Raw genomic sequence first — 16,671 nt, forward strand, 5'->3', positions numbered from 1 at the left:
GGGCACTCTCCAAAATGCTGGAAGACAGTAAGTCGAAGAATTGTTGAATAAATGATGCTATTTGCGTTGTCTTTGCACGCACAAGAAGTATCCTCGAGTCACTGGGGACCGTTTAATCGATGTGCTTCTCTACGTTTCGGCAACATTTTAATTGCATTGCCGTCTACGCAGAGCCCGGTTTCGGAATTCCTCAGAAATATCTTAATTTGCGTCTCGAAGACGAACAAAGGTGCTGCGCACGAAAGAGAGAGTAATTAAAGGCAAAATTGTAATTTTTGGGGAACTAACCTTATCCTAAAGTACGTCGCTGCTCAAAAAATTGCCCCGCGCATCACCTACCACAGAGTCGTCCTTTTCCGAGGCGCCTGGGAGTTGGTCTGGATCCCGTCAAAAGGGCAGTCCTCTTCCGCGGAGCGCGGCTGTGTTCACGTGAGGAACATACCCGAGCGGGAGGGACTGGGAGGGAGAAGTCCAGGCTTGGCCCGGAGGAGGAACGGAGGGCGGCGGCGGCCCGCTGTGATTGTACTCGAAGCGATGGTCCTTGTCTCCGCTGAACACGGCCCCGGCTCCGTGAGCGAAGGCCTCGGGGCCGAGCGGAGGCTGAGGGGGCAGCATGTGGCCGAGGTAGCTGTCTGCGACGCCGAACGGCGGCGGGGGCCGGCTGAAGTCCGGCTCCGGGGGTCTGGGGGCTCCGCCTGGGGCCGCAGAGGACGGCGGGGCCGGGTTGGGCTCGGGGGCCTGCCGGTAGTCCAGGTCTGCGCACGGAGGCGGCTCCGGGGGCTCTGGGGGTCTCTGGTCCGGAGGGAGAATGGAGAGAGGCTCTAGAGGCCTGGAGGACGAGCCGCTGACTTCAGCTGCTGCAAAAAACACAAACGCAGAGGATCGTCAGACACCAGACCCTCCAAACGAGCGGTGCCAGCAGCTGAAAATGGGTTTAACTCGCTCTTTTGCTGTAGCGTGTCAGTAGAAAACACAAGTTTACATTTTCGAACAATCATATAGCCATTAATTATCATCATCAGTCTGTTTGAAATGACATGAGGAACCAGGACAGACTCGATCCTGAAGAAAATGTAATATAGGTGTAATTACAGGTGTTTTTAAAAATATAAGTACTATGTAAAAACACGTACACAATAAGTGTATTATACCTAATTATTAATTTAAATGTAGGTACATAGTAGTTAAGGACACCTAATATAAACTGAGGACGCTGTCAAAAATGTCATCAATAAATTTCAAATCAACTGACTTCTATTAATAAAGTTAAATCAACATCTAGTGTGAGCATCGTTTGTATGAAGTAAAGAGAACCCGCAGAATAATAGCTCCGCCTTCAAGTAAACATCTGGGCGGAGTTATGAAAATAAAGCCACTCTGTGACTCAGATATGACTTGTTCACATCCTCTAAAACACCTTTTACAGAGAATATCGGTTTGTTTTTGAGACTTCAGTCTTTGCTACGTTAGGGATCTTCTCTATACACTAACAGCTTCTAACACTCCAAAGAGGAAAAAAAAACAACACATCATATGACTTAGAGCAGGTTTTGCCTAATGGTGATTTCATGGCGATTAAGACATTACCTGGAGACACAGGGCTGGGCTCAGGCGGTGGCTCCGGGGGGCCCGCGGCGTTCGAGACGCCTCCCTCGGGCCCCTCGAAGCCCATGACCTCTCCCTGCTGGACTTTGAGCAGCTGAGCGAGCAGCATGGTGACGGCGGTCTGCGTGGCGGCGGCCGACGCCTCTCCCTCGCTCTTGGCCGGCGGCTGTGGGGAAGGAGGCGAGGGCGGCTTGGGCATGGGCGGCGTTCGGGGCGGCTGAGGGGGCTTGGAGACTTTGGGGAGCGGAGGCGGCTCCGGGGGCCGCTCGGACTCCGGAGGGCCGGGGGGCACGGCCTGCGTCAGCTGCTGCAGCGGCTCCGGGTTCGTCTTGGAGCCCGCGGCCGGCGCCGATCCTCCCGGAGCGCTTTTAGACTGCAGGAGGTTCAGGAGCACAGCCAGCTGTTCTTGAGTCAGCTGAGAGTTCGGAGCTTTGGGGTCTGGAAGAAAGAGACACGTGAAGATTTAAGAACCGTTTATTGCATTATATCTGTTAACAATAAGGCTCAAGTTTGAGGGGTTTTTAGGATTTGCTAGTGCGTTTCCTCGGTCATATCCTCCAGAGCGTGTTACCAAACACATCCAGTGAAAAATTTAAGATGAAAAGGCATGGACAGAGGCAGTTATATTAACTTATATAAACACCAACAACTAGAAAACATTAGCGCTGTCTGTGACTTAAAAGAAATAAATATAAACGTGTTCATTTTATGTAACTAATTTAGTGCATATTTAACTGCATATTAACATTTATATTGAACCTCCAAATTATTGTAGAAACAACATGAAGAAGGTATACTTTAAATATGTGATTAATGGCATCTTTTTAAGTAGAAAATCCAATGGCTAGGATTAATGATAATAATGCTGATGTCTATTAAATGCATTTCCCCTCAATTTTAGCCATTAATTAGAGTGATTCAATGACACAGAACCAAAGCCATCATTTTTAACATTCATCGGTTCTGAAAAATGTCATTTTAAACTTTCAAATGACTTCAATCCTCAGAAAATCACCACATGAACTAAATTGTAAATGCACTGTGAATGTAAGTTTATTGATCGTAGATTATTGTTGCGTCTCTCATCCTTTTTTTGAAAAACAGTTGCACGTTCTCGTCCCTGGAGCTGAATGAAGTAGGACGAGCGATGCGTGTGTGTTGTGTGTGTGTGTGTGTGTGTCAGTGCCGAGCTTCTCACCCAGCAGGGCTGCGGCGGCGGCTGCGCTCGGCCCTTTGTGTGCTCCGGCGGCCGGGAAGCCCTGAGGCGTGTTACTGCGGCTGTCGTCCAGGCCCAGCTCCTTCCGAGGGGCTTTGGGAGCGCTCAGCTCCTCCGGCATCTGCTTCTGCCGGCGCCGCTTCTTACTCCACAACTCATGACAGTCCTGCCACAGAGGGAGACTAGACGGCGAAGAGACGAATGAGAAAATGCTAATCTAATGCTATCTTTTTTACTTAAAGGAGCTGCATGTGAGTTTTTGACTCTTCCAAAAGGAATCATGTTACGTTTACATAGCGGTTTCTCTGAAAAATGCTGCTATAATTGTGTGTTCCAGGGCAGAATGCCTTTTTTTTGCAATTGCTACACCTTTAATCATGACTAAACTGCCTGTACCAAAAGATAAGAACGGTAACACTTCACAACAAGGTTCATTAGTCAACAGTAGTTAACATGAACTACAAATGATTAATACTTATATAGCATTTACTAATGCATTATTAAAAACAAGTTTCGCCTGTTAACTTTAGGTAATGGGAGAATTATTTTTTTATTACCTAATGTTAACAAAGATGAACACTGTAATAAATGCCTCGTTCATTGCTTGCTCATGTTAATTAACACTAACGTTAGTTAAAGTGTTACAGGAAAAAAAAACCCATCTCACAGTATTCAGAGTCGCTTGCAATCTCTTTCGATTTTTAATTTCACCCCCCGCCATAGAATATAAAAATAAGTAGCAAGTCTGGTATAGAAATAGGAAAGCAAAAGTTTAGGATGAAAGAAAACGTCTCGTACTCGGGCGGAGGCATCTTGGCAGGGTCCACGTCTTTGAGGAAGTCACTTCTGAGAGCTTGCTCTGCGGTGCAGCGTTTGCTCGGGTCCAGCGCTAGCATGTGATCGAACAAATCCAGGGCCATCAGAGGAATACTGAAACAGAACAGCGCTCACGTTTAACAAAACATCTCTCTTAACGCTGCTAACGCTTCCTCCGATCCGTTTCAAAATATTTATGATAACAATGTACGAATTTCTAAGACTGCTTCAATGTGGTCCCTAAACGTATCAGGGATACTAAAGTTCCTAAAAGCCATTCTGACCTTATTATTGAGATCTCGCACAGTCACTATATAAACAAGCACTCGGCATCGGTGTCATTACTCCGGATTAAAACCACGAGTTGCTCGAGTTTGGAAAATTCTGTGCTCGGTAATCATCAGAAAATCTCTTCTCCCGTCTCTGAAAAAGTCTGGATGTTGAAATCATCCTGTTAACAGCCGTTTATTTAATATGGGATCAGAAAGCAGACATAACAGGCACTTTAGCAGTCACTACAAAACAGTGCATGCAACATTTAATTAAAAATCTTTGCTCCGATGCAAAACCTTTTTGGCCTTAATTGTGAAATGACGAGTTTAATAATTTAACCCTTTGTAGTCGCGAGCTGCAACGCCTTTTAAAACAAACTAAACCGGTTCCGTTCATTTGAGATTACTCACAAAGCGAACTCTTCCCTTAACCTCCTCCGGTACTGTTTCTTTGGTTTCATGGTGTTGAAGTAGGGCAGCTTGATCACGTCTGGCCAAACGGCGGGACAAGGGCTGCCACAGATTCGACTGGATTGGACGCAGAGATATAGGTCAGCCGAATATCAGTCTGCAGAACGGGAACATCCAGTCCGGATCTGCATTCTTACCTTATGAGCTCGAGCTGCGCCAGCTCCTGGTTGGCCTGAAAGATGGGCTTCTTCGTGAAGAGCTCTCCCAGAATGCACCTGCGTGACACGGGAGGGTTTAAACACCTCGAGGAGGAGGAATCAGGAGAGACTTCTCTATTAATAACGCTGCGTTTCTCACCCGCAGCTCCACATGTCAATGGCGGGCGTGTAGCGCTCTTCTCCCAGCAGCAGCTCGGGCGGCCGGTACCACAGAGTGATCACTTTATTGGTGTACGGCCGACTGGAGAAGGAACGAACAGGACAGGTCAGAGTCGGATCAGAGACGCTTGCAGACACGAGTCTGTGGCTTCGCTTACATACCTCTCTTCGGAGTTGTACAGACGAGCTAGACCGAAATCCGCCAGCTTGATCTGACCCCTGCAAACACATCAACGCTTCATCGTATGAAAGTTTCAAACAGGACAATATCTGACCGAGATACAGCCAGCTGAAAATCTTATAATCTGAGGGTGCAAAAAACAAAGTTGTCCAAAAGTAAAGTTCTTAGCCATGCATACTACTAATTAAAAATGTACTTTAGATATATTAACTGTATGAATTGTCTTCATGGAACATGAGCTTTACTTAACATCCTAATGATTTAACATCAACTGATCATTTTGACCCATGTATATCGTATCGTTGTCTCTTGCTACAAATACACTCGTGCATTCGCTTTATGTGTTCCTGGCTCACATTTAGACATTTATTGGGGTATTTTCTCATTCTTGTCTGACGTTGTCATACTTGAGCCCCTCTTTACAAGAACTTGAAGTGAACCAAACAGTGAAAAAACACACACAGTTCACTTTGCATTCAACGCATTTCTGGCTTTAAAAGTGGTTTAGTCCCTTTTGTCCTGACATATCACCCAGCCGTAGTAAAAAAGACAAAATCAAGTTTTTAAATTTGGTGCTATGTGACTAGAGAGAAAGAGAGAAAAAGAGCCGTGGCACTTCCTTTTACCAAAAACATTACTAGAGCAGTGACACTAATGCACCGTCCTTGACAGTAATTCAGAATATATTTAATTGCCCGTCTCCGGCAACTTGTTTTTGTTGTTGCTCACTTTTTTTTTCCCTGCAGCAAGCGAGCACTTTTAAATGTTCTTTATCCTGACTGAAGCCCATTGGTTTCAACCTATAAGAATAATCAGCCTATGTTCTAGTTTATATTTAAAGATCATATTAACGAGGTGATTCTGAAGCTGATAATACACGGGCCAACTTTTCAAACAGGCCTGAGATTCTTTACTGATGTTTAGAAGACATTTGTACTGGTTTTATTTCTAAAATATTAGAATATTTAATTAAAAATGTATTTATATCCCTTATAAACTCTTGTGCCATCATTTTCTTTGCATGGAAAGTTAGGTTTATTTTAAAGGAGTTCGTTTCATTCATATTTACTCCGAAACTCTTGTGAAATGATCCCAGACGCTGAAAACAAAGCCAATATAAAACGCGGACTGTGGTGTGCACTGACTTGTTATTGAGCAGGATGTTGGAGCACTTGATGTCCCTGTGCAGGAAGTTCTTCTTGTGGCAGTAGTCCAGTCCTTCCAGCAGCTGCCTCATGAAAGACTTGATGTGGCTCTCATTGAAGTGCACCAGGCCCGACTCCAGCAGGCCCATCAGATCGTGGTCCATGTACTCGAAGACCAGGTAAAACGCCCCTGTGAGATGAACACACGGTTACGACACAGCGAGGACAAACTCCGAGAGTCGAGGGACGGGGCGCTTCCACGCCATACCTTTGTCGTTTTTGAAGTCTAAAGCGTCCTCCTTGTCGGTGACGATCTCCTTCATGTTGATGATGCTCTTGTGGTTGAGCTGCCGCAAGATCTTGATCTCCCTGATGGCCGTGATCGGAAAGCCCTCCTTTTCGTTGTCCAAACGGACCTTCTTGAGGGCCACCAACTCGGCTGATTAAGCAAAACCAGAAAGACGGCTTTAACTACATTAAGCGATTAATAGCCTTCGATGCATTAAAAAGTAGATACAGACTACTTGATCGGCTCATCTGGAAGAAACAGAACAAACAAACAGACTAAATCCAGAAGATCTGCGTCTCCAAGACGCTTCAAGCTGCTTTCGTCCTTGGTGCACTTGTGTATTATTAATTATACTAAGCACAAAAGCTTTTGACTTCATTTAATATAACCAAACTGATTAAGAAAATATATGACATTATTTTTAACAGCGCTGTAGCTTTCTTGAAGCGTCTGAGAGGCAAAAGAAATCAGTTTTTCAGCTTTTGGCCACCGCTGCACACAGACGTTTGAGAAGATCTTACCAGTGTCTTTGTCCTTGGCTTTGTACACCTGTCCGTAAGTACCTTCTCCGGTGATCCCAATTATTTCAAACTTGTCAACGCAGCGCTTTCCCCAGTCTATCTCCGTCTCCTTGATCTCTCCGAAGCGTGGACCGCATATCCTGCAACACAACCACAGCCGCGTTAATGCTGCTATCCTGGGGAGACGCGGCAGGAGGGAGGGTTTGACGACTCACTTCGGTCTCTTCCGCGGGGTGGCCGTCTTCCTGTCGTCGGGCGGGCTGTGGGGCGACCCGGGGGTGATGCCCGGGAGCTCTGGAGGAAGAGGAAGGTCTGCGAGGAGGTGACGGGCTTTCCTTTCGGGTTTCTTCTTCCCTGGGATCGCCGAAGACTCCTTCAAGATGCTGGCATTGAAAAAAAGAGGCCGTTAAAAGAATGCACAGCTCAACAAAGAGTCGATGCAAGGATTCTTTCTGCAGCTTCCAAGTCTTGATTCACCCTTCTGCAGATTAATAGCTTAAAGGCCATCAATCAGAGCAGAAAGTCATGACATTATATACAAAAAGAAGCATCTTCTCCGGTATTTGTCTTATTTTTTCCAATACAAATATCCTTAACACAAGATGCATGTATTTGAAGTAAAATGAAGACAGCTGGTGATGGCTTGTTTTCTGAGAAACTGAACAAAACTAAGCGGGTTAATGAGTTAATCTGTTAATGAGCTATGATTTTCAGAGCCTGCTGGCGGATATCAGTTTTTATATTAATAATACACAAGATCCATTTTGATCGGTTCCTGAGAAAACGAAACATAATTCTGCTTCTCAATTTATCCTGATTCAAGCAATTTTTCATAATTCTCAATAAGTTCCTAATTTGCTTGCTAATAGTTAGGTATTGGGAAGAATTAAAGATTTAGAACAAGGTATTATTATGCATTTAATTAGTACTAATATTCTAGTAACATGCATGACATTACTATCACTGAGTTTGATCATGTTCAGTGCTTTGACACAATCTGTATTGTTAAAAGCGTTATATAAAATAAGTGTGATTGATTGACCCCCATTTTTTTTTTTTGCAGTCTGATTAGAAGACACAGTAAAAGCCATTTCCGTGTTTTAGTTTTGCTTCTTTGTAAAATGAAAAGGAAATAAGCCGCATTTCCAAACTGCTGCCAACAACTCATTTTCAGTTGTCTTACATTTCCCGGACACACAGACTCAGTGGACGCCGTGTTATATTCCCCTCAATTTGTACCTTGAATTGACTTAAATAGGTCTTTGAAGGGTCTTAAATTGGCCTCCAGAAGCCTAGAAAGCAATGAGCGTTTCAAATGCCAACCTGTCGCTTGCATCCGGATGATCCAGGTTGTTGGCTGCCAGAGGAAGAGGAGCTACAGCCGGAGCAGCCGCTTTCTCTCTGTCCTTGTCTTTAACCTGCAGGGACTGTCCTCCTTTCTTTTTGTCGTCCTTGAGCTTGGCCTCCCTGCCGGCCTGCGAGGCATCCGAGCTCCTCTTGGCGGGTCGATCCACAGGAGACTGTGGCTGACTGGACACCGGGGTCCGGGGCCCTTTCTCGGCGGCAGGCGGCGGCGGCGAGGGAGGCCGGGTCTTCTTGGCCGTGTGGTTGGTGACGGGGCTGGGCTGAGGAGCGCCGGAGGACGACGACGAGCCCTTGGTCGGGGTGGAGGTGTTGCTGGAGCTCTTGACGCGGGCGGCTTCGGCGGCCTTGGCCTTCTTCTGCTTGCTGAGCTCGGCGGCCAGGCTGCTCTTCAGGGTCAGAGAGCTGGGGGACAGGCTGGAGGGCCGGCTCCGGGACCGAGAGTGTCTGTGACGGCTGCACGAGCGAGAATGACGCGAGGACTGGTACGGGCTCCTGCTGCGGGACTTTCCCGTCCGCCTGCGAGAGACAACACAATTACAGACCTCTCAGACTGTATTTACGATAAATAACTCCTAGTGCATTATTTAACCAGGAACACAAAAGCAGTCATGAGTAACACGGGTATATTTCGTGGCAATGGCCAACAACATATTGATTAAAAATCTTTTTTTTTTTTTTTTTTTGCTAACACTTTATTTTAATGTGTCCGTAATACAGAGTAAATACCTAGTAAATACTTAGTTACTTTTTTTATGCAAGTGCAACGGCTACTACTAAGTTATGTAACAGTTTATAATTATGTAGCTACTGTTACATATTTGTTACAGACTCTGTTACACGTCACCAATAGATTGTCACGCATGTGTTGCAGATTACACAAAGAAATTATCAATTCAAAAACACTGACATAAGCCACCTAAAGTAAATCAAGATCGTACTAAAGGTGTACAGTATAGTACATTAAGTACACTTAAGCTGCACCTAAGTGTGATGTAACACCTTTCTAATTACATTAAACTTACAAATCATTACACAGACATATGCTACTTTAAAGTGTATCAATATTGTACATAAGTGTTAGTAGCCGGGGAATTACTCTGCATTATGACACCTTAAAATAAAGTGTTACCCATTTTTCCCAAAAATATGGGACCTTAAGTAAAGATCATGTTCCATGAAGATGCCTTGCTGTAATTTTTAATTCATGCATTGCTAAGAACTAAATTTTTTGCATCCTCAGATTCCAAATGATTATGTATAAATCTTATTTATTGTTTTTTAATAATTTCCCCTAATAGACATTAATATATAGAGCCTGTTAAAAAAATTAATTTAATGCATCGCTGCCATCTTATTGCGAATAAAAAAAAAAAGAGAGCATATATTCACATGAATTAACAGAAACATACTTAAAAGCCAATACAAAAATGTAGGTTTTTTTCTGGTAGACGCTCTGATATTAAAGTCTAATTGAACACATCCTCCGTGGCACAGAAACCATGACACGAAATGGGCTGATGGCATAAAACGTGACAAGTTCAAGGGTTAATGACGTCTGGTACGGTTAAAAAAAAGGCAGTATGCCATATTTCAAGGTCTCGGGTCTCAGTGAATACTTAGTGGAGGCTGGTGGCTGAACTGGTGGCTCACATGCATTGTTAAACGGTTCGTGTGCGCATAAAACTTTCTTTCTGCCACGGAAGATAAAACGTGACCCGCTGATGAAATGAGTTCAAAATTGAGCTACAGGCAAAAGCAGCCAAAAATGTCAGCTTGGGTTGAATTCGACGTTTTCACAATGTTTACATTAAGCCCTCTTCTAGTGACCTCCAAATAACGTATATTTATATTACCTGAGGAGTTTTCTGAGAAAAATGTAATTACAGTAGGTCTTAATTTAGACGTAGTCTCAATGTTAATGGCTTAATGTCTTTTCTCCTACAGAAAGTGTTGTGTATTTAATTTTTTTGTGGTTATCGAATAAAACACTGGTTTTATTCATGGCTTAATTATTGAAAGGTCTGTAAAAAAAACTCTTTTTTCAGTTCTGTAAATATGCTGTATTAATGAGCCGACAGACGGCTGAGCTCTTTTCAGTATGAGTGAAGTAAATAAAACCATGTGTCTGCATTATCATCCGATTAAACTAACGACCTACTTTTGATCATTTCTTCCAAAGTCGGTCAAATTCTGCAGCATTTTATGTCGTACGATAAAAAAAAATTCCTTTATGACTCGGTATCAATTTTCTGCATTACGGAAATCATAGAGCCACTTTACTGAATTGATCAACGTCTCGAGTGAATGATTCAGTGACTCATTCAAACACTTCACTCGCTTCATTACTGGATGAATCAGTGTTTGAACAAATCTCTTGAAACAATGATTCAATGACAAACATTAGCAGTCACTTGTTGCCACCTACTGGCATAAACCTAACTCATTTGTGAATTGATATTTAATGTACTATTAAAAAGGCGATTTATTTTGTTTGCTACCGTTTTTTTTCAAACTGTAAACATTTATTCAAGCACTTCTGTTATAGTTTAAATGTTAGATGTGATTATGCACTGATTGTGTGGGTCATGGTCTAATCGACAGCCAATCACAACGCTCCCGACTTAAAGGAATACTTCACCCAGAAATGAAAGTTACGGAAATTACTTCCCACCAAGCCTCCAAAGTGCGCATGACTTTCTTCTTTTAATAATGACTGATTATTTTTGTTGTGGTCATTGCGGAAATATACTTTGGTCTGTTCCCCAGTCGTACTGACTAATTATATAAATCAATTTTGAATATATTTTACTATACTGTATGGTCTGTATGCTCAGGGCGCACAGGAGAACATCTTAATCTCATTTAGTGTTTTGCAGCAGAACACCATTTACAAGCATGAAATTACACCGATTTTCTACGCTTTAAAACAATTAAGAAAGGATGCATTAAATTGATGCATAAAATGTCAATGTCTAGCCCAATTCAAATAAACGAAGTTCTTTAGGATGTTAAATAAATAAAAAAACTATTTCTATTAAAATATTGAGCAGCAGAACAGTTTTCAACATTGATAATAAATCAAAAAAAAAATTCTTGAGCAGCAAAAATGCTATGATTTCTGAAGGATCACGTGACACCGATGGCTGGAATTCAAAATTTAAATGGATTTAAAAATATTTCTGTAGTATTGACCGAATAAATGATGCCTTGGCGAGCAGAAACACAAATCTTTCAGTCCATACAGCGTCCAAACATTAGACGTTTAACTAACTGAGGTTTATCAAACACAGAGATCAGATCAACTTGGGTTTCCTGTACTTATAAAACCCCTTTTACTGTCACAATACAAGTCTCCTTCAAGTGATCTGAGAGTCATTAATCAATAAACAGAGACAAAACTAAAAATATATATTTAAATAACCAAATCAGATTTTAAACACGAGCTTCAAATGCGCCATGCTTTCATCCTAAACCAAAAAAAGCACTTTATTGCCGAAACGCTTGTAGAAATCACCTTTAACAGAAGCGAGCGGGAAATAATTCACAGTTTATGGTCATTATCTGTGCTATTTGGTTGAGCAATCATCCCACAGCCACACAACGACCGAGTCAGCCGATAAATATGCACGTAATTTGCTTCTCAAACTGAGATTACGCTCACGTTTATAATTACAAGCATCATCACGTCTAAAACAGAGACCGACCGAGCCCTGAGAAAACTCACGAGGTAGAGAGCAGAGGAGAACGTCACAAAGTCTAAGGCTTCGCCGTCCGGCGTGCCGCTCGACTCCAATCAACTCACCCTCCCGTTATAAAGCCTGCGGTTCACGTGAGACACGTGTGTGTGTGTGTGTGTGTGTGTGTGGAAAGAGTCAACAGTGGGTGGAAACACCACTTTAAGGTCAAACGAAATCAAGTCAAAATGTCTTCTACACACTAAAAAAAAAGTAGAAACCAATAAAGAGGTCTTCATAGAACGGTCAGAAAATAACATTTGCACTTATTGGGGTAGTTTTACTTTCAGACGTTGTATTAAACTTGACTTGAAGCGTGCATTTTAATAAGAAACAACTGTGACATTAAAGTCCGTACAGAATACTTTGAAAGAAAGACAAAACTAGAAGTCACTTAAACAACATGATCTGGAATCACAGGAACAGTAAGATTCATTAAGATAATAAATAAATGAATAATTGGCCATCGCATAAAATGCCATTTTGAAGAAGACGCCCGAACTGTCTATGCAGGGTCAGAAAGATCTGAAGAACAAAAAAAAGGTCCTATGGGTTTAAAACTACTAAGTAAACTATAGTTAACTTTTGCATTTGCAGCCTAAAACTGCATTTAGACTCATCAGTTATCATCTTGAAAATAATAAGAGTGTCAACTTTTTTTTTTTCTTTTGGACAGCTGATGCAGATATGTTGGAAAGATACTATATTATTAGTTTCCAGTAATATTTAATACATTTATTTTCATTTGGAAATAAGTATAAAAAACACATTCTTTAGATGACAACGTATTTTTTGCATAAATATTTAATAAATTATTTAAAATATAGGAGTAAACTCTAAGCAACAGGACGTGTGCATTCTGAAAAGTTTCTTTCCTCAAGTTAAACTGGTTTAACGGAGGCGCACGGTGAAAATATAACAAATATCGGTCTACACCGATATACGGAACACACCACCGGCCGATAAATCGGTGGACGGCGCTACATGATAAACGCGAGAGTTTGTTACCTGGCGTCCGGACTGGGGCTCAGGGACTTTCTGTAGGGGCTCCTGGAGCGGGGGGCCTCGCTCTGCTCGTAGGGACTGTGTCGGCCGTAGCTCGGGGACCGGCGCCAGTACGGGCTGCCCGGGGAGCGCTTCCTCTTACCGGAGTACGAGCTCGGGGACTTCGAGGCGTTATAGGCGCCGTACAGCTCCGAATCCCGGGAGTAGCAGGTCGAGCTCGGAGACGGCCTCTTAGCGGGGCTCCTCCGGGAAATGAACGGGTAGTTTGTGTTAGGAGACTGGTATCCGTAAGAGTACGCCGTCGCGAAGGGACTGACGTTATCCGCCGCCTTGAAGCTCGGGCTGCTCCGCCAGTAGTCGTCGCGGTAAGCCTGCGGCGGCTCCCTGTACGCGGAAGGAGGGTCCTTCTCGGACTTGGACTTGCTTTTAAGTCGCTTGGAATCTTTTTTGTCCGCCTGGGCCGCGGACGAAGGCTTCCTGCCGTTGCTGTCGTGGTTCCTCACGCCGCCGCGGGACTTCAGCGCGGCGTCCCGGTCCCGGTTGGAGCGGTTCCTCTTCGTCTGCTTCTCGTCTCTCCTCCGAGAGGAGTCGTGCTCGCTCCTGCCCGGCGTGAAGCTGGAGTCCTGGAGCTCGGCTTCGCTCACGGACGGCGTGCCGGTTCTGGGCGACGGGCTGCCGGAGAAGCGCTCGGACTGCGAGCTCACGTCGTCGTACTCCACCAAAGTCCGAACATCGCCGTCGTAAACGACGTCCTGCTGCTGCCACGGCGCCTGCTGCTGCTGCTTCTCCCAGCCGTGCTTGTGCTTCTTTCTCCGGGAGGAGGAGGACGAGGAGCGCCGCTTCTCCCGGTGCCGCTCGCGGCGGCTCTTGCTCCGCTTCGCCTCCCTCTGACTGCTCTGCGGCGGCGGGCTTCTCCCCCGGCCCTCGCGGGGAACGATCTCTGGGTTCGGCATTTAATATCCCACTTTTATCGCTCGCGTCTCAATCCCCGGCGTTAAACAAAGCAAAACATTTGAAACCCACTTTAAGCGCCGTTCTAGCACCGCTAGCGTTCACACAGCGAGCGTTCCCGTCCAGATCACTCCGAATCCATCGCATCCGACCAGCCCAACGCGCATCAACCGGATAAATCCCTAAAACGCCACGGAGAAGTCAATAAAAGCCTCGAGTTGTAATCCAGTTCCGCGCATACGATGAAGAGATTGCGTTAGCCAACCTGTGCTAACTTAGCAGATCCGCCTCACAACAGCCTTTAAATCCGCCTCCATGGCCCGGATAGCGCGGTCCTCCCGGTGACGAGTTAAAAACGGCTCGCTTTCTGCGCCTGTGTTTTCCAAAGGGAAGATCCCATCGAAAACGTTAGCTAAATCCACACATACTTACGCGGGGCTCAAACTTCTCGTCGCCCTCTCACACCGACTCACTAACAAGGAAGTAGCGCGCATGTTGGTCAGCGCGGAGTTCGGCTCGGCAGATTCAACACGATGAGAAAAATCATACTTTCCATTCAGACCAGAGCGACTGATTCACGTGGCGTTTCGTATCTGAATAGCATCCCGGTAAAATAGCGAAATAAATCGGCGCGTTACGGGACCGATTTAATCTGTAAACATCCAAAGCACGAAAACAAAAGTAGCGAATCGAGCGCGCTGTGGCGCCAGTAGGCCTTTGCTCTCCGAGGCCTTCAATCAGAGAAGATTTGCTCTAGCAGTGGCACTTATTAACTCCTAAACCTTGCAAACATGTGCCGCTGGCGGCAGAGGGCGCCACCACGTGTCTCTTTTCGCACACGTGAGGCTTTCATGTCCGTGCAACGGTCGAGAAATGAAAGCGTTAGCATTTCGGTTTCAACCGATTGATCTCGCACATCGTATTTTTGTTATTTTTCATCAATGGGATCGATCCCTTTGAAAACTAGTGGTGGGTTTTTTTCTCTCTCGGGTCTTTATCTGCAGATTGACCTTTGGCAGGAGAGGGCGAATGAATGTTGTGATTGAAATAAAACCCGAAAAGTTACTCAACGTTTGCTGATTAGAGGGAAAAGAAAAAAAAAACGTGTCACTGATAGAGACCACAGACAACTAGAAACACCACGGACAAATCACTGTGCAATACATGGATTTCTATACAAAAAGCTCTGCAGATCACGACGACTTTCAGTAAATAATCAATGCACAGCTGCAGGATATATTAATGAGCATTAATTATAAGTTCATAAATAAACATCACAGGCTTAATAATAAACATAACATGTAATGCGGGACATTTTGTAGGAAGACAAAAGAGAAAACTCATTTTCAAAACTAGTAATAGACGATAATATATATATATATATATATATATATATATATATATATATATATATATATATATATATATATATATATATATTTTTTTTTTTTTTTTTTTTAAATGTAGAATTTTGATTTTTTTTTAATTTAGACAAATTCTATGTTTAGTGAAGTAAAACCAACTGTGTTTACTATATTTTTATTATATTGCCATTTCATATTTGACTGTCCCAAAACAACCTGACCTCAGTTCTGCTGTATATAAGAGTAATGATGCTGTCATTTATTATTTTTTGAAATAATTTAATTCTTTTGCGGACCGGTTCCTCAAATCCTCATACCACCGGTCCACAAACAGTTATCAAAACACAAATAATGTTCTCTTTTTAATTTATTCAAATGATTTCATGTAGACAGTGTAATTTCCGTCGCTCCCGAGCATGACCTTTCCGGTCAGAAACAGACTTTAATGCAGTTCATTACTTTATAAATGAGGTTCAAATAGAACACAGACCTTGAAATACTACAGACAGCTGAAAATTAGGTTTTTATTCTGTATATTTTACGTTGTGTGTTTTTTAACACGGCAACCTTTCATTTAAAATGCACATTAAAAAGCACAAGTTGTGGGCGCGCACACACACACACTCACTCACAGACACACACACACACACACACACAGACACAGAGACACACACGCACTCACACACACACACACTCACACACACAGACACGCACTCACACACACACACTCACTCACACACACTCACACACACACACACACACACACACAGACACAGAGACACACACGCACTCACACACACACACACACACACACACACACAGACACGCACTCACACACACACTCACTCACACACTCACTCACTCACAGACACACACACACAGAGACACACACACAGACACAGAGACACACACACACTCACACACACACAGACACACACTCACTCACACACACACACTCACTCACACACATACAGACACACACACACACACTCACACACACACACACACACAGACACTCACACACATACAGACACACACTCACTCACACACACACAGACACACACACACACAGACACACACACACACACACACACACACACTCACACACACACACACACACACACACACACACACACTCACACACACACAGACACTCACACACTCACACACATACATACACACACACACACACACACACACACACTCACTCACAGACACACACACACACACACACAGACACACACTCACTCACACACACTCACTCACTCTCACACACACACACACTCTCACACACACACACTCACTCACTCACAGACACAATTAGTGAGGTTGAGTTGTGCTCACAGTAAACCTCATCAGTGTGTACTGACCAATAAGAGGACTGATCTTCATCCCTGCTAAAACAGCCATCTTTTATTC

The 16,671-nt window shown here is 43.8% G+C and overlaps 1 protein-coding gene across 2 annotated transcripts in view; it reads right to left on the bottom strand.

The window, feature by feature from the left end:
- cdk13 (cyclin-dependent kinase 13) overlaps positions 1 to 14,660 on the bottom strand; it is a 15,749-nt gene extending 1,089 nt beyond the window's left edge. Inside the window, exons 1-14 of one of the 2 annotated variants that reach the window (XM_043226432.1) lie at positions 12,941 to 14,660; positions 8,157 to 8,714; positions 7,049 to 7,216; positions 6,834 to 6,973; positions 6,292 to 6,462; positions 6,024 to 6,213; positions 4,860 to 4,916; positions 4,678 to 4,779; positions 4,518 to 4,595; positions 4,321 to 4,437; positions 3,620 to 3,751; positions 2,804 to 3,003; positions 1,588 to 2,043; positions 1 to 854 (exon numbers count right to left, since the gene is read on the bottom strand). The exon at positions 1 to 854 is cut by the window's left edge and continues 1,089 nt beyond it. In XM_043226432.1, the coding sequence (XP_043082367.1) occupies positions 388 to 854; positions 1,588 to 2,043; positions 2,804 to 3,003; positions 3,620 to 3,751; positions 4,321 to 4,437; positions 4,518 to 4,595; positions 4,678 to 4,779; positions 4,860 to 4,916; positions 6,024 to 6,213; positions 6,292 to 6,462; positions 6,834 to 6,973; positions 7,049 to 7,216; positions 8,157 to 8,714; positions 12,941 to 13,890 (3,786 nt within the window). In that variant the 5' untranslated portion in view covers positions 13,891 to 14,660 and the 3' untranslated portion in view covers positions 1 to 387. Of the gene's footprint in view, positions 858 to 1,587; positions 2,044 to 2,803; positions 3,004 to 3,619; positions 3,752 to 4,320; positions 4,438 to 4,517; positions 4,596 to 4,677; positions 4,780 to 4,859; positions 4,917 to 6,023; positions 6,214 to 6,291; positions 6,463 to 6,833; positions 6,974 to 7,048; positions 7,217 to 8,156; positions 8,715 to 12,940 lie in introns of both variants that reach the window. The other variant, XM_043226431.1, reaches the window with a different exon arrangement.
- Between the last annotated feature and the right edge of the window lie 2,011 nt (positions 14,661 to 16,671).

The sequence above is a fragment of the Puntigrus tetrazona genome, chromosome 24, assembly GCF_018831695.1.
Source record: "Puntigrus tetrazona isolate hp1 chromosome 24, ASM1883169v1, whole genome shotgun sequence".
In the NCBI taxonomy this organism is placed as follows: Eukaryota; Metazoa; Chordata; class Actinopteri; order Cypriniformes; family Cyprinidae; genus Puntigrus; species Puntigrus tetrazona.